Source organism: Erpetoichthys calabaricus, chromosome 2 (assembly GCF_900747795.2).
Source record: "Erpetoichthys calabaricus chromosome 2, fErpCal1.3, whole genome shotgun sequence".
NCBI lineage: Eukaryota > Metazoa > Chordata > Cladistia > Polypteriformes > Polypteridae > Erpetoichthys > Erpetoichthys calabaricus.
This window is the reverse complement of record NC_041395.2, coordinates 308,606,894-308,630,744: the sequence shown is the minus strand read 5'-3', so window position 1 is coordinate 308,630,744 and position 23,851 is coordinate 308,606,894. Positions and strand designations below refer to the sequence as shown.

General features: G+C 37.8%; 2 protein-coding genes across 3 annotated transcripts in view; one reads left to right on the top strand and one right to left on the bottom strand.

Moving 5' to 3' along the window:
- The window catches only part of slka (STE20-like kinase a), a 107,412-nt gene extending 91,380 nt beyond the window's left edge, over positions 1 to 16,032 (bottom strand). Inside the window, exon 1 of one of the 2 annotated variants that reach the window (XM_028795871.2) lies at positions 15,126 to 16,032. In XM_028795871.2, the coding sequence (XP_028651704.2) occupies positions 15,126 to 15,275 (150 nt within the window). In that variant the 5' untranslated portion in view covers positions 15,276 to 16,032. The remainder of the gene's footprint in view (positions 1 to 15,125) is intronic. The other variant, XM_028795872.2, reaches the window with a different exon arrangement.
- Positions 16,033 to 16,564: 532 nt separating this feature from the next.
- The window catches only part of stn1 (STN1 subunit of CST complex), a 41,487-nt gene continuing 34,200 nt past the window's right edge, over positions 16,565 to 23,851 (top strand). Inside the window, exon 1 of the mRNA XM_028795868.2 lies at positions 16,565 to 16,707. The gene's annotated coding sequence lies outside the window, so the exon portion shown is untranslated. The remainder of the gene's footprint in view (positions 16,708 to 23,851) is intronic.

The following is a 23,851-nucleotide window of genomic DNA, read 5'->3' as shown; positions in this document are numbered from 1 at the left end:
AAAGATAACAGAATTTGAATCAGTACGAGAAGGACCATCTCAGCAAATGTGCAAATAACTAGAATGCTTGGTTGAAAAGAGCCAGAAGGCTACACTACAAAGTCTGAACAACCAAAACAAAGACCAAAAAAAAAAAAAAACGATTTGTGCATAGTGGGTGACAACTGATTTAGTTACAAACACATTGTTTGACACCTGACGCAGTAAATAGTCAAGAGTATGACATAAGAGGTCACCAATTTCCACTTTGTTGAGTAGTGCAGCTTGGAAGACTGTGTATGCGGACATATGTGTATTTTACTTTAGCAAATGTACAAAAGGAGTTTTTCTTATTAACCTATAAATTGACATATCTAATGTCGGTGTCTTTTTTTTCTATCATTATTATACAAGGTTATGGAATTCTTTCTGCATTTTGTAATACCCAACTTCTTATAGCCACTCATTACTGTAGATACAGCATATCGGCCAAATAATTTATGCACTTATAACACAATACATCAAAAGATAGTAATTTGATTGTGCCCCTAATCATTTTTTTAACTGAAGTATAGTGCCCTGTGTCAGGAAACTGACGTGCAATACTTCCCGAGTTGCTATGACAAGGTCTAACATTTGCAGTATGAAATCTCTGAACTTTATGATTAACTGAAACTGCAATACCCTTCATTGCCTTCTACATAACAGACAATTCCTTATAATAATATCACATTACAGGACTTCAAGATAAAGAGCTGGAAAAGCTGGTAACATTGTTTTCAGAATTTTGGTTCTTGAATTAGTACCAAAATATCAGTTTCTATGGTATCCCTACAGATAATCATGAGCAATGGGCAACGAGGAGGTGTAGCTTTGTCATGCAGTAGTATAAAGTCATCACTAAACACAAACAAAAACAGAAGCTTGGCAGTCGGAATCTACCTAACAGGTGTCAGTTTTACTGTCTGTGTCAATGTCTGATGACCAATTCACAACATCATCACTATCGCTCAAGCAATTGTTCAGTTTCAGTTGATCAAAAACTTGCTTTACAGCTTTTCATTTGCTATTGTGTTTTTGGTTAAAGGCTCTGCCTCACTTATGAATACTGATGAGTTATGATAAAATGGAAAAGCGCACAGAAATGATGTTTTTTTTTGGCAGAATGATGTTATTTCATCCACTAGATGGCAGAATACTGTCGCAAGAGTTAATCAGGTTTGACACTGTAAAGCGCATCATTTACATTTACAATTTGACAGTAATGTTAACTTCATTTAGTTATTTGTTAAGACGTGTAGTGAGAAGGTGGAATTTGTACAGTCTCCTCCTGTGCTTTTGCTGGTGTTGTTAGACAGATTTGTTGATTCGGGTGCTTGGAGTACTGAAATTTGCATCTCCTGTGGCTTTTTGTTATCAACTTTCTTAATGGCAGTCCTTTTGATAAGGTGTGACATCTTTTACTTTGAATGCACATTTTGCACTTCATATTTTCACGAATATAGCTGTTAATTTTTTCAACCTTACATAAGACATTTTCATTGCAACTGTACACCACAGTGCACACACAGCATGACATGTTTTTCACTTTTACCACCAGTCAATTGGCGTTTTTGAATGCCAATGTATAATTTGATGTTACTGAAAGGTTTATCGTTTGAAACAGGTTATGTTTATTTTTAACACATGTACTGTGGTGGCCAAAAGTTTTGAGAATGATACAAGTGTTGGTTTTCACAAAGTTTGCTGCTTTAGTGATACTGAAGTATAAATTACAAGCATTTCATAAGTTAAAAAGGCTTTTATTGACAATTACATTAATTAACGCAAAGAGTCAATATTTGCAGTGTTGGTCCTTCTTTTTCAAGACCTCTGCAATTCTCCCTGACATGCTTGTCAATCAACGTCTGGGCCAAATCCTGACTGATGGCATTCCATTCTTGCATAATCAATGCTTGGAGTTTGTCAGAATCTGAGGGTTATTGTTTGTCCACCTGCTTCTTGAGGATTGACCAACAGTCTCAATGGGATTAAAGTCTGGGGAATTTCCTGGCCATGGACACAAAATTTCAATGTTTTGTTCCCTGAGCCACTTAGTTATCACTTTTGCCTTATGGCACGGTGCTCCAACATGCTGGAAAAGGCACTGTTCGTCACCAAACTGTTCTTGGATGGTTGGGAGAAGTTGCTCACAGAGGATGTTTTGCTACCATTCTTTATTAGGTGAGTAGTGTGTATGGGAGTGGTCAGGGCTGAATAACGCAGACACAAGGGAAAATGTTTATAAAATAGAGAGATTAAAAAATGCATGTGCAAAAGAACATGTTAATATCCGGAATAGTTATCCCGAGTTTAAATATATTTGAATATTTACTCATTTTTTATTTGAACATTCAAATCTTATTTTTTGCCTAATTTGACAGCATTAGTGTTAAGACTGGACTGCAGTGTTTTTTAACCACCACTTCCCAGTGTAGATTGCCTGAGCCAACTGCCTCAGCTTCCTACTAGGAATATTTGAAAGGCAGCATGGTGTCACAGTGGTTAGCACCACTTGATCCTCACAGGTCTAGCATCCAAGGTTTGATTTCCTCATGCTGACATTTTCAGTGTGGAGTTTAACTTCAGCTTTATGGTCATATGTTCTCAGTACAATGAAAATGTTATTCTGCGAGTCCTCCAGCAATAGACAAGAATACACAACAGCAGACAAGAATACACAACAATACACTAAAAACACTCCGGTGAAAAAGAACTGCAAAAACAAACAAAAGTAAGAGTGCATGCGCAAATAAATAAATGATTCAATGTAAGCTCTGCAAGTATATGGTCTCAAGATAGCCTTCCATCCTCCAGACACAACCCAGCCTGCAGTTCTTTTTACAAGCCTGATGTCATAAGGCAGAAAGCTGTATACGTTATCTTTTCAAATGCATGGGTTTTCCTCCAACATCCCCCAAAAATGCGGTATTAACTTTATACTCATATGCTTATGTTACATTATTTAAACATTTCAGTCAAGGCTACTTAGTCTATGTGTTACAGGTAAATCTAGACCTCTTTGATTTTTTATTTGCTTTATTTCCTGAATAAAAGCTTTTTTAATTCCTCTCTGGACTTTCTCAAATACTATTCTGTTTGTTGACTGATACGCACATCATAATTGCACATTATGTTCTACAAAAAGGTCTTTATAAACCATCATTCTATGTGCCTGCTAGCATGCTTAAGAGCAACACCCACACCTACCATACTGTAGGTACCATTCTGCTCTGTACTTGTAATATTTTTATTTTACTATTATATTGTTTTGAAGATTACTTGTGTTTTGTTCTGTGTATTGTATTGTATTGACTTCCTTCTCTTTGACACCCACTGCACACCCAACCTACCTGGAAAGGAGTCTCTCTTTGAACTGCCTTTCCCAAAGTTTCTTCCATTTTTTCCCTACTAGGGTTTTTTTGGGGGAGTTTTTCCTTGTCTTCTTAGAGAGTGAAGGCTAGGGGGCTGTCAAGAGGCAGGGCCTGTTAAAGCCCACTGCGCCATTTCTTGTGTGATTTTGGGCTATACAAAAATAAATTGTACTATAAAACTTTTCAATCGATTTTCAGCAACATAATTCAATTACATAATCTTAGGGAATTCATGGTACACTCTCATGAGCAGCTGGCCTATAGTTTGATATTCTCAGCAACTCAGTCAGACCACTCTGCAGCTCACTCCAACATATTCAAACAGAGTTCATTTTTTATTTAAATCATAGGAGTGTGTCATGTGTATTTGTAAACAGACAATCAGTGAGTACTAACCCAGAAGTTCAGTAAATTCTATGCAGTCATATAGAAAATGGAAAGCAGGTATTTTGGGCAGTACAAACAGAACTGAAGCTCATCTGTTTGAGTTCTCATGTTTGTTGCAACATGACATAATGGAGTTCAGAGATGAATCTGAGTTTTCAGCTACAGTGAGACAATAGCAACAATGATCCACGTGATAAGCCTTGTTTTCTACCTTCTTTTTCCACCTAAATGTCTTAAAATTCTAAGTACATCTTGGAAGCTGTTATGATGTTCAGTCCACACTATTTGAATTGCAGATGAATGTGAAAAGCCTTTGTACTTTTGGCTAGTAAACTAAAACAAAACAGGTATTAAATAAAAAAAGAGATTGTGTAGATGCTCCTGGAATCATTTTCAACACTGAAAAACTGTTCAACTGACTAAGCTGTACTATAGCTTCTACAGAAAAAAGAAAATTGAGATGAAATTCAGTCTTTGATTGTTCATATTTACTGGAAAAGAAAATTAACAGTTTAACTGACAGCAAAACCCTAATACAGTGAGCAAATGTATGCAACTGTAATTAAACAACAATTGAATGTTACACTTTTGTAACAAAAAAAATGAAAACAACTTGACCTTCAGTTTGATGCAATTCAATGCACCCTCCTCATCCCACCAAGTAACAAGTACTACTAACATGCACAAGCTTCTGCACAACACTAAGCAGCATAATCTACTTACTAATTACAAATAAGCATGTGACAGAAAATGCCAAGCAAGTGACAAACGCACTATTGCACACCTAAAAAAAGTTACTTCTTACCTAGTGTACCAAATAAGAAAAGGCATCAAACTGAGGGTGTTATGAGGTTATTTATTTAACAAAAAAGAAAAGATTAAAGAAAAATAACTGCTAATGCTATGCAATGTGAAACATTCTTTTAAAAGTATAAAAATGTATTTTGAAGAAAAAAAAAGATTGGTAAGCACACAAAAACAAAATCTGAAAGCAAGTTTTAATTCTATGTGCTTTTTTCACTGTTCACACTTCACTACAAATTATCAGATTTATCACAAGAGTGAAAAAAAATATTAAGGCTGCTGTGTGAATGTAGCTTTTACACTACAAACAACACTATTAAAAAATATATTTTTACTAGTTGATTACCCAGTGGCTTCGCTCATCAATTGCAAGGGAAAAAAATAAAATGTAGTCTATAAGTTATTAAACAGTAAAACATTAACATTTAAGAAGTAAAGATACATTGAGCACTACTGGAGTGGTTTTGAGTAAACTACATTTTAAAGGCGCTATAACACAACAGGTAAGTAGTAGATCCCATGTGAAAGGCGCTACACGACCGCTGTGGTATAGAAATCACATTTTCTATGTGATCGTCCAAATTTCTGACTGACAACCTTGCACTACATGTCTGTGATTTATTGCTTAAAATAATTAATCATAAAAGCAACCTTGAAAGTTGTGGGGTTTTAGTGACCCGAACTTACCTTAAGGGACAAAAATTAGTCGTGCAGGGCAATTTACAAACAGAGTCCTGCTTCAATGGTGCCGATTACACTCATTCGCAAAGATTTCCACTCTCCCAGGAGCCAACGGGGGACTTGAAGTGTCACAAACAGTGCGAGAAGAGAGGACGGTGTCCGAAACTGCGAAGCTCTCGACTCGGCGGAGCAGGCCAACATTCCGTGCCTCCCAGCGTCCACTTTGTTCTCACGACCCCTCGCCGCTAAAGGTGGTCTCGTCTTCACATTGTTTACAGCTCGGCGCAGTTAAAAAGTAGAAAGACGCAAAGCTGTTTTCCTCATCTCTTCTACTATCAAGTACTGCCAACTAAAAAAAATGTTACAATTTGGCAGCTTCTGCAACAGTCACGTGGACAAATAAATAAAACTTCTCTGTCAGAACGAGCCTGGCGGCGGACGGCTCAGCGCTGTAGTCCAGACAGGAAGGCTGGGAGAGGGAGATGCAGGGCGCACTTCTACCTGTATTATAATAGGCTCTGTGATCATAGGAAATTTCCATATTGTGTGGTCATACGTAATTTCTTATCACGTGGTCATACGTAATTTCCGTTTCAAACGCGAAAAGAATTTTTTATATATATAGATTGTATTCAAATAGGTTACCCAAATACTGCATTAAGTATTAACAAAATCCCCAAAATAATTTGTGTCAGATGCACACAACTGCAATGCTAACATATTTAAAATATTATTGCCTACTACTAGGGATGTGTAGAGAACTGATACATTCTGTACTAGCCGATACCAACATTCCAAAACTATAACAGTTCAAGCTTTTTTTCAATAACGGTAGTACCAAATAGGCAAAGTAATACATGAGGAAAAACGTCAGTAAGAACTACATATAAAAATGTCTCACGGTGATGATGATAGAGCTCCGCATCAACACATGTCAAATACTTTGTCCTCAAGACAGGAGAATTTTAGTGCATGACTGCGGGAATCGTGCTTTTTACTTTAAAAAAAAAAAAGAAAGAAAAAAGTCAGTATTACCACTTTTATCCCATTGTGAAGTTAGATCCCAAATACTGTACCTACAAGCTTGCTTTGTGAGCGCAAATGAGAGTTTGAGCTTGAAGTGTCACAATATTGTAAGAGGAGACAAAATGATGGCATGATGAATCGCTTTTTAATACTGTGTCCTATACAAGCCCTAGAAAGAAATGGAGGCTTTATATTCATTCTCTTGATGACGTCAAACACGTCTATGGATGTGTGTTTAAGCATTTATCCATTTTCTAACCGGTTCATACATTTGGCAGTTGCGAGGAAAATGTTGCATGCACCATGTAATGTGCATACAATATTGTGTGTGCTGGCTGGACGGCCAGCTGTAGCAATTAAAAAAATCGAGGCAAGTTTCAGGCAAAGTGGCTTTTTGGCCTGCCTTTACTGGCGATGAAATGAGCTGCTCCATTTGTGAATACCAAAATAAAATTCTTTTAATGCTTCAAAGTAGCACGATTATGCCATTTGGCAGGACAAGCAAAAACAACATAATTCATTGCTAAATACGGAAATGCAAAGGCTACATTTGTGTTATTCCTTTGGTTTTTGAAACCTGTCAAAGTCCATTTATATAATCCCCAAAACATGACAAACATAGCAAAAATAACTATGACATATATTTGAAAAGTTTGTTGGTGAGTATAATGCAGTCTTGCCAGTTAAACTGCAGGTCCAATTAACATTTTACTTCTGGATCACTACACAGGCTAAGCAATAACAAGATCTGATCAGTCATGATACTTTGAAAACAGCACAACAAAGAGTGTTCTACAAGGACTTCTGCAACAAAGGATTAACGCAATGCTGGCAGGTTAGATTTCATGTAGGAAGTTTAGGAAATTAAAGTAGACAAAAGTTAAAACAATAAAAAAAAATTAAAAGGAGGGACAGCTTATGAAAATTAAAGTTCCAGGATTTTGTGACATTTTAAAATTCAATCAATTTCACTTGTTGTTATTACAAATATAGTTTATTTTTAACCAGCTAATGATGCAAATATAATCTTACAATAGCAAATGTTACAAACCTAGCCGAGAGATTCTCTGATAAGCTTTTAGAAGCATGCTGTTATAGAAATAGCTTTAAAGAGTTTTTTAAATTAAAATATCTTTGGAATTCACCGATTCAATAGTACAGATATAATAATATGAGATTTTTTATGGTTAGCAGGCTGTATTGTTCAGTTATTGGAGAGAAAATGTCAGACAAATTTGGAATATGTACACAGTAGGATAAATTAGGTAGTCCATGTTGATAACATCCTTTATAAACCCTATGCTGAAATCCCCTCAAGATCATAAAATTTCCCCCATTTGTTACAAAACTGGGGATATCCCCATATCCATCACACATTAAAATTCAAGACCTGTGTTGTGTTTTGATATTTATGAATACCAATACTAATTTACTTAAGTGACAGCTGGGTAACTTCTTGATGGGTAAACCAGTATTTTAAAGCTGCTCTTACTACTGGAGGCAGTGTGGTGTACTTTTTGGCAGGCAGTCTGGTATAGTGGTTAAATGCTTTGGACATTAACCTCTAAGGTTGTTAGTTCAAAACCTTCTACTGACCCTGTGTAACCACGAGTAAGGTCACTTTACTTGTCCGAGTTCCAACTGGACAAACAAAAGAAATGTAACCAGTTTATCTAAAATGTTGTAAGTCAGCCAAATAAGTGAATTTATTAGTATTTTATACTATATTACAGAAAAAGGCACAATGCTGTTCACTTTAATAATGGAGGTACTTTTAACAAAAAGAGGTTAAAAAGTTGACTTTTGGTTTTGACGTGGTACTGAAAGTAATTGAGTATTGTGAAATTTCACTGATATTTGTTTCAAATATTAAAATTCTGATATCATGACATCCCTACTTGCCTTCAGTATGAAAATAATGTGCATACAGTTATAAATCAAAATAACAAACAGCCTTCATATTATTATTTGATTGAAAATTTCAGGTAAGTGCATGTTTTTCCATCAGCCAGTTACAAGTGAAGATGTTAGCTCAAAAGACCAAAAAAGACACTCCAAGTGAAAATAAACAAAATATTCCTTTATCTTTACTGGATTAATGCTTTCTGCACTGCGGACAGGGAAGCAGATTGGGTCAAAAGTACAATCTGTATAAAATGCACCCAGCTGCATAAATACTAGTAGGAAGCCAGATATAATTATTGTTTAATTTGGAGTGATTTATTTATTCATTAAGGTGGTTGGTTATATTGTCTTTGGACAAAAACATAATACCTGCTTTAGCTATGCAAAGCTTAATATTACTGGCCTGGGGCCTCATGTATAACACCGTGCGTAGAACTCACACTACAACATGGCGTAAGCACAAAGGCGGGAATGTGCGTACGCACATAAAAATCCAGATGCAGGAATCTTTGCGTATGCAAACTTTCACGTTCTTCCACTACATAAATCCCGATCAGCGTGAAAAGTAATGCACGTACACGCACCTTCTGTCCCGCCCCAACTCCTCCCAGAATTATGCCTCTTTGAATATGCAAATCGATATAAATAGCCTTCTGTTTAAAGACAATGGGAAAAGCACGGGGGAAAAATATAAGAATTTCAGCGAATACCAAGTGGAGGCAAAGGAAAAACGTACTATTGGTTGGTTTAAACAGTGGTATAATCAACAAAAGAAAGTTGATCAAGTGACATAGTGGTCAGAGAAACTCGAAAGCTCAAGTTCACAAAGTCGCACAGTGCCTGAAATAAAAAAGAAGTTGTCACATATCAAAGTCGGCGTGAAAAGGCAACTCATAGCAGACCGTCTGAGTGTCATATGAAAGCTTATTAGGGTACAGAAAAAAAAAATAGGGACACAGTGGGGAAAAAAAGCACGAAATGTCAACTTTAATCTCGAAATTTCCACTTTAATCACGTAGTTTATTTTGTCATTAAAGTAGAACATCATAAACTTCATCTTAAAATCGTTTATTTTACTAATTTCTCAAGTAGCACGTTAAATGCTTTGTTCTGTGTTTGATCTTCTATGTGCTCTATGTGTGTGAATCACTACGTGCTTCCGTTCTTTCTCTTTCTCCGACAGGACACAGAATCCATTACATTCGTGATATTACAGCTCTCTGAATAATTAAAATACTGAGATGTATACGTGGTATCTTTTTCACGATGATAGGAATGAAAGCATGTTATTAAACATGGGAACACGGTGGCTTAGTGATTGTTTGCATCTCACGCAAGAGGCTTGCTGCGCCATGTGCGACCTTCAATGAAATAATTTATTACGGAAGTACTGTCTCTTTCAAATGTACTAACCCCCAATTCCTGTCCTTACTTTTCTTTCTCCAAATACCTAATTGCCACACAATCAGCTCTGTAATAGACGTTAAGCCATCTGTAAGCTTAGAACACTGATTCTTCAAAACTTTTAAGGAACATTGAAATATCTTTGTAGTCCATGTTTAATTATTCTATCCGTCTATCCTTCCAGTGTCGCGTCAGCACCAGCAATAATACAGCGCAAGGCAAGAGCTATCCATGAACTAGCTAGCGCTGCAGCACCGTGTCCTCACATGCTTAATTATTAACAATACAGATTATTTAAATGAAGTTAAAGTTTTATCTGTATACTATAAGCTGCTGCTGTGATTCCCCACTCAGATACAGTGATATAAATACTCCGAGTGGTGCAGTGAGAGTAATATGGAAAAAGATGATCCGCTGTGGCCCTTAACGGGAGCAGCTGAAAGAAGAAGAAGATGCAGTGAGCGTAACAACGCTAAAGAAGTTATGGTATTTGGAATACTATGGCTATTCCCTGGACCATTATATTGCTACAGGTTAATTACAATCAGATGCATTACACTAATAAACAATATGCAGTTAATTTCAGTGTATTTATAAAGCTGCGTCAGGAATGTGGGTCTAAGAAAGAAAGGGTGATCACACAGGAACAGTAGCACTGCTTTGACGCTGGGTGCCGCCAGTCTGCAAAACCGAGCGGAGAAATTGCGTACGCCAGGGTATGAGGTACCGTGGAAATGTGCGTGGCTTTACGCCAAGTTTAGGTTTTATACATTGCAATTTGAACATGGAAACGTTCGTACACAACATTTCTGTGTGTACGCACAGTTTATACATGAGGCCCCTGATCAGTATCACAACCCACCAAACTTCTAAAAACAATTATTGTGATAAGTAATGAACACTAAGCACCAAAAGCCATTATTAATGATATGAACCTTGATTGGATTTGACCCAGCATATTGTACACGGACATCTTCTTTCAACCCACCTTGCAAGTAGTATAATTTTCACGTCATCATAAAAATTTACTTTGTTCCTCATACTGGAATCCCAGCATAAAAATTAACTGAACTAAACCTACAATGCAAACACAAATCACACACACACAGCACCTGACAAGTGGAGGGAAAAAAATTACTTTTTTAAGTCCAAACTCTTCCAGAGGTCTCCTCATCTCCCCATCAACCAAACTGACAGTACAAAACTTAAGACATCTTTATACGTTTATAGCATCATTACCAATCCAACCATCACAAACTCATTTCTGAACATAGTAATTTTTGCCAGACTTCTTTGCTAAAATACAATTACAATCCAAAGATGTTTCCACATCAATCAAACCGGGTGTAGGTCAAATGATGAATGATGGAATACAACATATGCCTCTTCAAAACATCAGGTACATATATCACCAAGTGTTCTTCTAAGTTTTATTGAATTTTACTTTGTTTTAGTTTGCTCATGTACAAATGTAGTGAGAAGTCATGCAAAATGACACCTTTTATTGGCTAATTAAAAAGATTACAATATGCAAGTTTTCGAGGCAACTCAGGCCCCTTCTTCAGGCAAGATGTAATAAATTATTACATGATTACATCTTGCCTGAAGAAGGGGCCTCAGTTGCCTCGATAGCTGGCATATTGTAATCTTTTTAGTTAGCCAATAAAAGGTGTCATTTTGCTTGACTTCTCACTACATCCGTAATGGCTAACATGGTACAACAGCCTAGTACTACACCCATATACAAATGTAAGGAAAACTATGGCTTCTATACGGAGATGTACAACCCAACCAAAAAAAATATTTTTAAGCTCACTTCTATGTATGAGCCCAGCACAAAAAGTAAAGGTAAACTCCAAAAGTCATTTTCCTTTCTGCTACCAGTTTAAACATATTCCAGAAACATTACATGGGTATACATTTATACAGTGGGTACGGAAAGTATTCAGACCCCCTTCAATTTTTCACTCTGTTATATTGCAGCCATTTGCTAAAATCATTTAAATTAATTTTTTTCCTCATTAATGTACACACAGCACCCCATATTGACAGACAAAAAAAAGAATTTTTGAAATTGTTGCACATTTATTAAAAAAGAAAAACTGAAATATCACATGGTCCTAAGTATTCAGACCCTTTGCTCAGTATTTAGTAGAAGCACCCTTTTGAGCCAATACAGCCATGAGTCTTCTTGGGAAAGATGCAACAAGTTTTTCACACCTGGATTTGGGGATCCTCTGCCATTCCTCCTTGCAGATCCTCTCCAGTTCTGTCAGGTTGGATGGTAAACGTTGGTGGACAGCCATTTTTAGGTCTCTCCAGAGATGCTCAATTGGGTTTAAGTCAGGGCTCTGGCTGGGCCATTCAAGAACAGTCACAGAGTTGTTGTGAAGCCACTCCTTCGTTATTTTTAGCTGTGTGCTTAGGGTCATTGTCTTGTTGGAAGGTAAACCTTCGGCCCAGTCTGAGGTCCTTAGCACTCTGGACAAGGTTTTTGTCCAGGATATCCCTGTACTTGGCCGCATTCATCTTTCCCTCGATTGCAACCAGTCGTCCTGTCCCTGCAGCTGAAAAACACCCCCACAGCATGATGCTGCCACCGCCATGCTTCACTGTGGGAACTGTATTGGACAAGTGATGAGCAGTGCCTGGTTGTCTCCACACATACCGCTTAGAATTAAGGCCAAAAAGTTCTATCTTGATCTCATCAGACCAGAGAATCTTATTTCTCACCATCTCAGAGTCCTTCAGGTGTCTTTTAGCAAACTCCATGCGGGCTGTCATGTGTCTTGCACTGAGGAGAGGCTTCCGACAGGCCACTCTGCCATAAAGCCCTGACTGGTGGGGGGCTGCAGTGATGGTTGACTTTCTACAACTTTCTCCCATCTCCTGATTGCATCTCTGGAGCTCAGCCAAAGTGATCTTTGGGTTCTTCTTTACCTCTCTCACCAAGGCTCTTCTCCCCCGGTAGCTCAGCTTGGCCGGACGGCCAGCTCTAGGAAGGGTTCTGGTCGTCCCAAACGTCTTCCATTTAAGGATTATGGAGGCCACTGTGCTCTTGGGAACCTTAAGTGCAGCAGAAATTTTTTTGTAACCTTGGCCAGATCTGTGCCTTGCCACAATTCTGTCTCTGAGCTCTTCAGGCAGTTCCTTTGATCTCATGATTCTCATTTGCTCTGACATGCATTGTGAGCTGTAAGGTCTTATATAGACAGGTGTGTGGCTTTCCTAATCAAGTCCAATCAGTATAATCAAACACAGCGGGATTCAAATGAAGGTGATCTCAAGGGTGATCAGAAGAAATGGAAAGCACCTGAGTGTCACAGCAAAGGGTCTGAATACTTAGGACCATGTGATATTTCAGTTTTTCTTTTTTAATAAATCTGCAACAATTTCAAAAATTCTTTTTTTTGTCTGTCAATATGGGGTGCTGTGTGTACATTAATGAGGAAAAAAATTAATTTAAATGATTTTAGCAAATGGCTGCAATATAACAAAGAGTGAAAAATTGAAGGGGGTCTGAATACTTTCCGTACCCACTGTATATTTTGGGTGCTGAATTAAAACATGAATACCATTTTCTAAATTACAAAACATTTTCTAGCTGTCAATTATAGATTTCTTATTGTTTTACACTATAATTAAATATCAATATTTTAAAATTGTGTTTGAATTCAGTATTTTTTAATATTAAAATCTTTTTAAGGCAAAACAGTTATTTTATTAACTATATGTGGGGTCCTAAAAGTTCTGTGCATCTTGCTGGATCACCAGTCAAAATTCCGAGGTTTTCTCTTGCGTGGGACAGCACAGCAAAGAATTTACATTGGGCTCAGAAGGAATTGTCAGCTAGAAAAAAACTACAGCTTGGTGCCAAAAACATCATCAGACTAAGCTTGGCAAATACAGATAAAAAGCTACTACCACCGCTTCATATTAAGCTTGATTTAATGAAGAAGTGTGTCAACTCCCTAATTAAAAAGTAATCTGCAAGTTTAAAGGTAACAACAAAAATTATAAAGACATCACGAAAAATTTATCAGTTAACTTTATGGTAGCAATGTGCACCAAAACGTTCACTGTCGTTTCACATTTGAAATTTAGCCATTACTCACCCAGTGGTGAGTAACAGCAGGGTGAAATATTCCATGAGGATATTAGAACTATGGAAAGAAGGTACAAGGGACATTGGGATGTCAGTACAATGGCAGACTACTGCTGGATGATTCATTGGGACGCTCCAGAAAAAGTGTACAAACAATGTGCCACAAAATTAAGCTTTGGATCAAAAAACTAGGCAGTAATCAAAAAAAAAAAAAACACACAAGGCAATGAATATGTATTGTTCTTTTCTTATGCATGTTTAAAATTGTCCAAATATTTTCATGTTAAATTGGTTTTAGAACAATACTGAATACATGAATATATTATGTAATTTGTTCAATTTTAATTAAATTTCTTTTCAATTTTATACTAAATGTAACGTCATGAAAACATTCAGTTATATTTTTACTGTATTGATGAATGCCAATAAAAAATAATTCACATTTAAAATAAATTTTTATGAGTTTAATTTTATAGACGTGTGATCCAACAATAAAAATGTTACAGAATGCTGAGTAAGGACGGTAACTTCTGGTCGCTGGCATTTGCACTGGCCAAGAACACCAGACCAGACGACTTGCTGGCCCGGTTAAAAAGAATTGTAAAAACAGATTGGCTTTACAAGAATACCCCAACAGCTCGGTACGATTCCTCAAGCGACAAAAAAAAATATTAAACAATGGCCACTTAAGTAGGTGGGCACAGCTAAAGGATGTATGAAACGCCTAAACAAAACAGATTACGTAAGCTTTATGTAGCTATAAGAAGGACGATTTGCTGCCACAGGGAAAGAGTCCTTGCCAAGTGTCGGGGGCGGGGGGTTGCTTTGATGTTCCCAGTCTGTCTCGATTTAAAAATATAAAGATTCGTCAAAAATACTCTCTCTTACCAATTAGAAACAGAAATTTTTTTTTCAGACTCCAAAGAAAAAACAAAGCACATAGTTTTAGAACTTACAAGAGAAGGTATGTATTTAATTTAATCAATTTCCTCGTAAGTAGATCAGGTTATAGCAAAGCACGAAATGTCCCATTAAGAAGATCGCACACATTGCATAAATGTGAACCCAGACTAACAGACAGCAAATTACTTTATCAATCCAAGAGAAAACGGATATATAAAATATATGCAGTAAATATGCTGTATCAGAGGCTCCAACATAGGAAAGAAATTAATACCAGCCGATTCTGATTTTAAAAAGAAAACTAAAACGTGTCTGTGGTACTTGGGAACACTCAGTGTAGGGACCTTGATCAAACAGACATAAAATACACAAATTACATAAAGATCTGTAATACATTTATATATATGCCAAATAAGCGCGTAGGCAGTGACACGCAGATGCCAAAACACATGCAAGTACCCCAGTATCTATTATGCATTTAAATCTGTCATCTGCAAACAGACTTTTGTGCATCTTACCTTGTACACTTTGCCAAAGGCACCGTCTCCCAGCTCGCCAATAATCTCCCAGAACTCCTCTGGATTGACATCTCTGTTGACATGATCGTACTGCTTTTTTTTCTTTTCACCTCCCAATTTAAAAATTTTTCGGAAATTAAAAAATGACATCTTGATTGACTTGGAAATATATTTTTATGCAAGTTTAAATTTCCAGTCTCGTAGTATATAAAAAAAATCTCAAAAAATAATCAGTTAGATTTTACTTCCAGCGTGGTTATTTCCATCGCCTTAAAGAAATTTAGCCATACACTTCACACAAGTACACTTAATAATGTAGGATATTTTCTCTCTCATCACGGGTCAACTATAAACACATTCTCCGTAAACAAAAGACAACATAACTTTTAGACAAGTTCGACGATCGCCCAGATATTAAAAACGAATGAAAATGCCTTAACTTCGCACAAGAATAAGGCGGCCACCACATCCACTGACGCCTCTGGTTCTTTCGGTACGTTAGACGAACCAGCGTCCAACCTTATAGAAACGGCAACCTCTGAAGGTATACGGAACAGCTTATGCCCGTTTTCTCAGTTTCGTTCAACTAACAGACTAGGTGGCCATGAAGCGAAGAACGCGGCCCCCCAACTCCAGCCGACAATATGAGCAGCCCGTTTTTCGGCCCCAAGCCCAACTCGGTACTCTCTTCTGTGCCTGTTCTAAGCAAACAAAAATACGGCAAATAAAGTACCGTTCGGTCCAGCCGATAAGATACTCGACATAATTATAATCGGTTATTTAATTCCAATTCCCAGCTTGAACATAATTGATATGTTTTTTTCCTCCCTTCGCTCCCTCCCGAGACAACAACTTCACGGTCCTTCGCAGCTTTCCTAGGTAGCGCGCACAGTCTCGCGCTTCTTCTCCTGCGCGCACACACCACCCGCGCGTTCACACTCGCTGGCCGCCGGGTGCTTGAGAAGGAGGCTACAGCTTTAAGACAATAAACTTGTTTTGTTATTTATATAAGAAGATGAGTGAAATGCATGGGATTTTGTATTGTCACTGCAAGAGGTATTCGTTTAAAAATCCGTTATGCCTGCAGGAAATGCACCTGATTTCTTTAACTAGCACTTGCTCTAAGGTGGTAGCGGACAGCACGGTTAAACGCTCGTTCATTCTGAATTGTACAAGTTGCTTTAAACAAACTACAGTTTGAAAAAGAACCTGTTCACATATTTACAGGAACTGAACTTATCCGGCTTTATTAGCCGGTGACACCTGAATTGTCCTTGGGTTTCACACATTCCAGAATAAAGAAACTTATCTCAAAAAGCGAAGGGTGGTGGCCTATTCCAGACATTACAGAGGAAATGCGAGTCAAATTGCAGGGTAGCTGTGATTGGCAGCACATTGATCCAATAGCGTTATGGCGGGGGAGGGGTCAACGGAAGTTGAATAGCACCAAAAGAAGGGCTGTATAATCAACTACCGAGACAAATCACGATCCTTTCCCACCCACTAGAAAGAGTTGCGGGAATATACGCATGTATAGTGTCAGCCTTTGAAAATCCCTTCAGATAAAGAAATTTAATATTATGTAAGTACTCGGGTGGGGTTCGCCATGCGACTTTATAGACGAAAGCAAGGAACTTGTGTCCGTTTAACTATATCTTCTTTGTGTTGCTTATGTGTTAGTAGCTCAGGCTCTCGTTTCGGAGTGGCCGAGGGAGGAAATCTTTAAATAAACTGATAGGTAGGCAGTTAATCCCAAGCGAAAATTTCAGTGTTACAGCACCGTATACATAATGGCAGTAGACAGAACTACATAGAATATGCTAATATCTGAACAAAAAATAAAAAGTATATATTAGCGTAAGCCTCCCTAATTCGGGGGAGTTTATAAGAAACTGATGATCTACTTTATGAGGTACTAGTACATAATACACAATAATGGTTGCGTCATATATTTGAACTATTAAAATAGATGATTCGATTTAAATGTCCAAAGTCCAAATATTGTCGATTTTAATTGAAATCTGTCATTTTTTATCCCTCTAATAATGGTCTAGATCCCTATTAAAGGATAAAAAATAACATCATATTCGTAATCACTGACCTTAAAAAATAAAGTCTACAACGGTACCCCAAACAATTATGTTTGAAATTTATCATTTTTAACCCTCTGGGAGTGGCTCTTAGAAGACTATGACCACTATTTGAGAATCAAATATAACAAATATATTTAAGGTCAGCAATCTCGAAATAGCATAAAAATAAACATTTCACATGCATATATTACCCCGTTTTTTTGAAGTTTTATGAAAAGGAGTAACTTTGACCCCTCCTATGAACCCCTGGAGTTGGGTGATGTGGCATGTACAATTTCAAGTCCTTCTGATCCTTTTTGCTGAGGACACCGTTTTGTTTACTCTTACTGTCATTTCCTGCACAAAACATATCTAAAAACTGTTTTGTAATTTAGAACTGGCCAAACAGTGAGGGTTTTTCAGGTCTAAATAGGGTTTCAAAAATAGGGTGGAACCCCAAAAAGCTTGACTTCTTACAAAAATAGACAAATGGTAGTTGAACTGAATGTCGTACATGTTGGGGTTCTCATTGTGTTGATAAGTAATTCTTATGAAAACAGTAAAATATAAAACATTTCTATACTATGTGTAAATCGGTATATTAAAAGTACAGAAAAAGAATTGTCTAGCCAGTTGATATGTTGTAACTATTTGATGGCAGCTGTTAAAAAAGTTCTTTGATAACACACCCTTGTGCTGAAGGCGTTGTGCAGGTTGACCAGGGTGTCATGCAGAGGGTGTGACTGATTATTTATGATAATCAGCAGCTTAGACAACATCCTTCTTTGGGCCACTGCCTGTCGAGATTCCAGACTAGTCCCGGGAACAGAGCCAACCTTCTTGATTCGTTTATTTTATCTATTGACGTATCATGTTATGTTTTTGCTTTAACTGTGTATCAGACATGGTCATGAGTAGCCCAGGAGCTCCATAAGGATCTGCACTGGACCCTTAGTTGTTTTTACTGTACACCTCAGACTTTAGATGCAATACTGAATTATGTCATCTGCAGAAAATTTTCAATGACACATGCATAGTTGGGTGTATCAGCAGTGAGCAGAAAAATAAATACAGGACAGGAAAGAAGGACTTTGTTGAATGATTCAGGCTGAACTGCCTGTGCTTCAACATCAGTAAGACAAAGGAGATAATCATGGACTTTGGTAGGGGTCAAGCCCACTCTTCACTTGGTTTTTGTTGATGGTAATGATGTACATATACCTCGGGGTGCATCTGAATGACTGACTATAGTGGATTACCAAAAGAGAGGCTGTATATATGAAGGGTCAGAGTTGCTGTGTTTTCTATGGAGGTTTAGGTTGTTTGGTGTATGCAGGCCACATTTTACTAGTCTGTAGTGGCTGGTGTAATTTTCTATGCAGTAGTGTGCTGGGGAAATGGCATCAGTGCAGGTGATGCCAACAGACTAAATAAACTGACTGAAATGCTACTTCAATCTTGGGAGTCCGGCTGGACTCAATATAGGAAGCAGTAGAACAGTGGTCACTCAGGAAGCTGCTTACTGTCCTGGGCAGTGACTTTTACCCCCTTATGAGGTTTTTGACTAAATAGAGGAGCACCAAGGAGAGCTGTGTGAGGTTGTTTCTGCCATCATGCTCAATAATGAATCACCCATCAGCTGACGTAGTGTTGTACCGTGTGTGCAGAGTGACACTAAGCTTGTTTAGGAAATATTTTAACAGATAATGATGCTGTGTGCTATAAACAGTACCAATATACTGTGCCAATGACTGACATCCTTTACTGTAAAATTGTAACTTATTAAGTATGTGAAATTCTGTCCACTTTATGCTTGTAACACTTTATAAATTTGGTTATAGATAATTCTTGGTATATGTTGTGACCACTGGGTTCCAACAAGCCCCAAAACCCTAGACACAACTCCACAGACACAAGTTTCCGTGCTCAAAACAAGAATATTTTTTATTGAACAGTGTACCTTATAGCAGGCTTCTTTTCACACAGCACAATCTTTCTTTTCTCTCTCTCTGTCCTCCATTCCTCCCAGGTGAGTGTAATCCGTCTCCTCGGATGAAGTCGAGGGATTCATTTTAAGCCCCAACCAAGAAGTACTTCTGGTGCGAACTGCTTGTCTCCGGAACGCAAAACTCCCATGCTGCCCTGCAATCATTCATACTGAGGTTTGCGACAAGGGAAGCTGCCACCCAGTGTACAAGGGAACAACTAGTCTTCCATTGTCACATATATATGGTCTCCCGACCAGGAAAGAGTCCATTAGTTATCATGGTTGGGATGCTCAATCCATTTTGTTCTTCCTGTATAGTGGCATCCCATCTGGTTTTGTGATTCCCATCCATGGCTGCTGGGATTCTAGTCCTGTTACTCTTCCTTTCTGTACCATTCATTATGCTCGCCTTATAGCTATGTAAGGGGAAAGGAGTTCATCCTGACTGGGACGCCGTTTCGTCTGTTAAAATGTGTATTTGTATATTGTTATCATACTTAAGATTATTATAATTCTTGTTATAGGTATATTTGTGATTTTTTCTGTTATTGTAACCCTGCAGTTTACTTAAGGAAAAGTAAAGTATCTATCTATCTATCTATCTATCTATCTATCTATCTATCTATCTATCTATCTATCTATCTAGCTACATAGAACAATACATACTGATAGAACATACAAAAAATGTGCTGCTCATGCTAGATGCTCTAAAGTTAACCTTCTCAGGACATACAGTCAGCTCTGGCTTTTTTGCCTATGGCTTCAGTATTTTTACAGCTTAGTCCAGGTAAACCCACAAGTACTTGTACTCATTGAACAAATTATTAGGAACACCTATACACCTGCTTAACCATACAGTTAACTAAACAGCTTACTCATGTGGTAGCAGCGTACTGTATAAAATCATGCTATAAAATCAAATTGGTCAGGAGCTTCAGTTAATGGTCACATCAAATACCAAAATGGGGAAAAATCTCAGTGATATTGACCGTGGCATGATTGTTGGTGTCAGACAGTCTGGTTTGAGTATTTGTACTTATCTCTTGGTATTTCTGCACACAACAGTCTCTAGAGTTTCCTTAGAAAGGTGCAAAAAACAACAACATCCAGTGACAGGCAGATAGAAATGCCTTGTTGATGAGAGAGGTCCGGGGAGAATGGCCAAGCTACAGTAACTCACATAACCAAACTGTACAACTGTGGTGAACAGAAAAGTGTCTCAGAATGCACAACACATCGAACCTTGAGGTGAATGGGCTACAACAGCAGAAGACCACATTAAGATCCACTCCTGTCAGCCAGGAACAGAAAGCTGAGGCTGCAGTAGGCAGTGACTCACCAAAACTGGACAGATGAAGACGCAACAAACGTAGCCTAGTCTAAAAAAATCTTGCATTCTGCTGAGGCACTATGATGGTAGGGTCAGACTTTGCTTCCAACAGCATCAATCCAACCTGCCCTGTGTCAGAGGCCCAGGCCTGTGGTGTTGTAATGGTTTACAGAATGTTTTTTTTGGCACACTTTGGGCCTGTTAATACCGATCAATCATTGTTTGAATGCCACTGCCTATTTGGGTATTGTTGCTGACCATGTACAGTATATCTCATCCTGGCCAATATTTACAAATCTTCCAGTAGCTACTTCCAGCATGACATTGCACCATGTTACAAAACAAAAGTTGTATTAAACTGGTTTCATGAATATGAGAATGAGCTCAGCGTTCTTCAGTGGTCTTAACAGTTAGGTTAGAAGCATGCACTGATACAGCACATGCCACACCCACCACATGACAAACCAACTCAGGATCCCAGATTAGGACCTGAGTGCATCCATGCGTCTTAACAGTCACTGGATCTTAATCTAATAAAACGCCTTTGGGGTGTGGTAGAACAGAAGAATGTGCATGAATGTGCAGCTGACAAATCTGCAGAAATTGCATGATGCACATGTGTCAACATGGGCTATAATGTCAAAGGAATGTTTCCGACATCTTGTAGAATCCATGCCGCAAAGCTGTTTTGAAAACAAAAGTAGCCCATACCCACTGTTAGTACGGTCTCCCTAATTATTTGCTTTGTGAGGGCATACTGTATAGGAAACCCTTACTTTTTCTTTGCAATTGCAATTGCAATTTCATGTTTTCCTGAGTATTTATGACAGAATGCTGAAAAGCGAATGGATCTAGAAAATATTTTGTGTTTCTAAAGCATTAATAATATCATCTTATATAATACACTACCATGGCTGTCCATTTTTTCTGTCCAGGATTTAAAATCACGTGTAGCTTGCAAACCGTTTGAACTATTGACCTTAAATTTGGTACACATATACTACGTGACATCTACTATCCGAGTTCGGGGTGATGATTGACCGCCAAGGTTATTCCTCTTTTTATTTTTATTTTATTTTATTGTAGAATCATCTCTTGGCAGCGGCCAGCAGGGCGGCCGCACATGCCGTTCTCATCCCTACCACCTTCGCCGTCACTTCCCCTACCTCTTCATATCTTAAATCATTCTTGAGGCAGATTGAAGACTTAAGTGCCAGCTTAAGTGAAAAAGTTAAGGAAAACATACTAAGTAATTGCAACACAAACACTGACAATCAGTTTTAATGTGAAAACATTCCGATAAAAAGAGAAGAAGCTCGCCGCTAGGGTGGAGAAAACAAGAGCTGCTCAGAAAGCAGCAAGCACATCAACCTCTGAACAAACGAATGCTAAACGTACAGAGAAAGGGTATGAAAACTAGGAATACTCAGGTCAAGTGTATTCACTGCACATTATCATGCAGTGCACCGTTACTGGTAATCTATAACAGTAGTACAGAGAAAAGATAAAAAATAATGTCTATATCTTAACCTTTGGTGCTTTTTGTCTGCTATGGGTGTGCATGGAGTATTTCCACTCTGTTCTCCTCAAAAGTTATCTGTTGCTAACTTTTATCCAATTATACACCTGAACACAATGGAAAATGTAGTTTCTAAAAAATATATTGCAATAATAAGTAAATCTTAAAATATATTTTTTAAGATTGTACCCTAAATGTTGCACTAAGAATGGGTGTGATTTTATGATGATTAGGAAAGAAGCTTAACTCATCCAGCAGCTTAATGGACTTAACTGTGATTGAGGGAGTGCATCTTTTTTCTTTCACAAACTTAAAGCCAGACCTGGGACCTCATGTATAAACCGGTGAGTATGCACAAAAATGTTGCGTAAGAACATTTCCACATTCAAATCGCGATGTATAAAACCTAAACTTGGCGTAAAGCCACGCACATTTCCACGGTAGCTCATACCCTGTTGTACGTAAGTTCTGTGCTCAGTTTTGCAGACTGGCGGCATCCAGCGTCAAAGCAGTGCTACTGTTCCTGTGTGGTTTCCCTTTCTTTTTTAGATCCACATCCCATAACTGCTTTAGCGTTGTTACTCTCACTGCACCTTCTTCTTCTTTCAGCTGCTCCCGTTAGGGGTTGCCACATCGAATCATCTTTTTCCATATTACTCTCACTGCACCACTCGGAGTATTTATATCACTGTATCTGAGTGTGACTCACAGCTGTACAGCAGCTGATCGGAAAGACAATTATCGGTATACAGCAGCTTTGAACTGCTCTCATCCGACAAACGCTTCAGAGTCTTTCCTGTACTGACCTTGCGGTTCACAGAAACAGTTTCATCCCAAGAACTTTAAACACACTCAATCAGTCCATCAAGTGCTCCTTGTAGAACTGTTTGTACTTATAAGTACAATAACCTCACTGTAAACATGTGATACAGTTATAATATTGTACAACCTGAGCCACTTTATAAAGCGCATATTTACATATGATGATGATATCATTTTAAAGATGAAATGCAGCCAAATATGTTTATTATATTATACAGATAAAACTTTAACTTTAACTACACAGTGCCGCAGTGCTAGCAAGGAGCACTGCGCCATGGTGTTCCCATGTTTAATAACATGCTTTAACTCCTGTCATCATGAAAAAAATATCACGTATACATCTCAGTATTTAATTATTCATAGAGCTGTAATATTACGAATGTCTGTGTCCTGTTGGAGGAAGAGAAAGCCCGGAAGCACGTAGTGATTCACACACAAATATCAAAATCAAAGCATTTGATTTTGATCAAATACAAAAAATACAAAACAAAGCATTTAATGTGCTACTTTAGTTACGATGGGATTTGAGAAACTACTAAATTAAACGATTTTAAGATGAAGTTTATGATGTTCTACTTTAATGACAAAATAAACTACGTGATTAAAGTGGAAATTTCTAGATTAAAGTTGACATTTCAAGCGTTTTTCCCCACTGTGGGCCTATTTTTTTTCTCTGTACACTAATAAGCTTTCATGTGACACTCAGACGGTGGGCTACGACTCGCCTTTTCACGGCGACTTTGATATGTGACAACTTCTTTTTTATTTCGGGCACTGTACGACTTTGTGAACTTGAGCTTTCGAGTTTCTCCGACATGCTATATCACTCGATCAACTTCCTTTCGTTGTTTATACCACTGTTTAAACCAACAAATAGTAAGTTTTTCCTTGCCTCCACTTGGTTTTTGCTGAAATTCTTCTATTTTCCCACTTTTGTCATTGTCTTTTCACAGAAGGCTGAGCTTAAGGGCTATTTATATTGATTTGCATATTCAA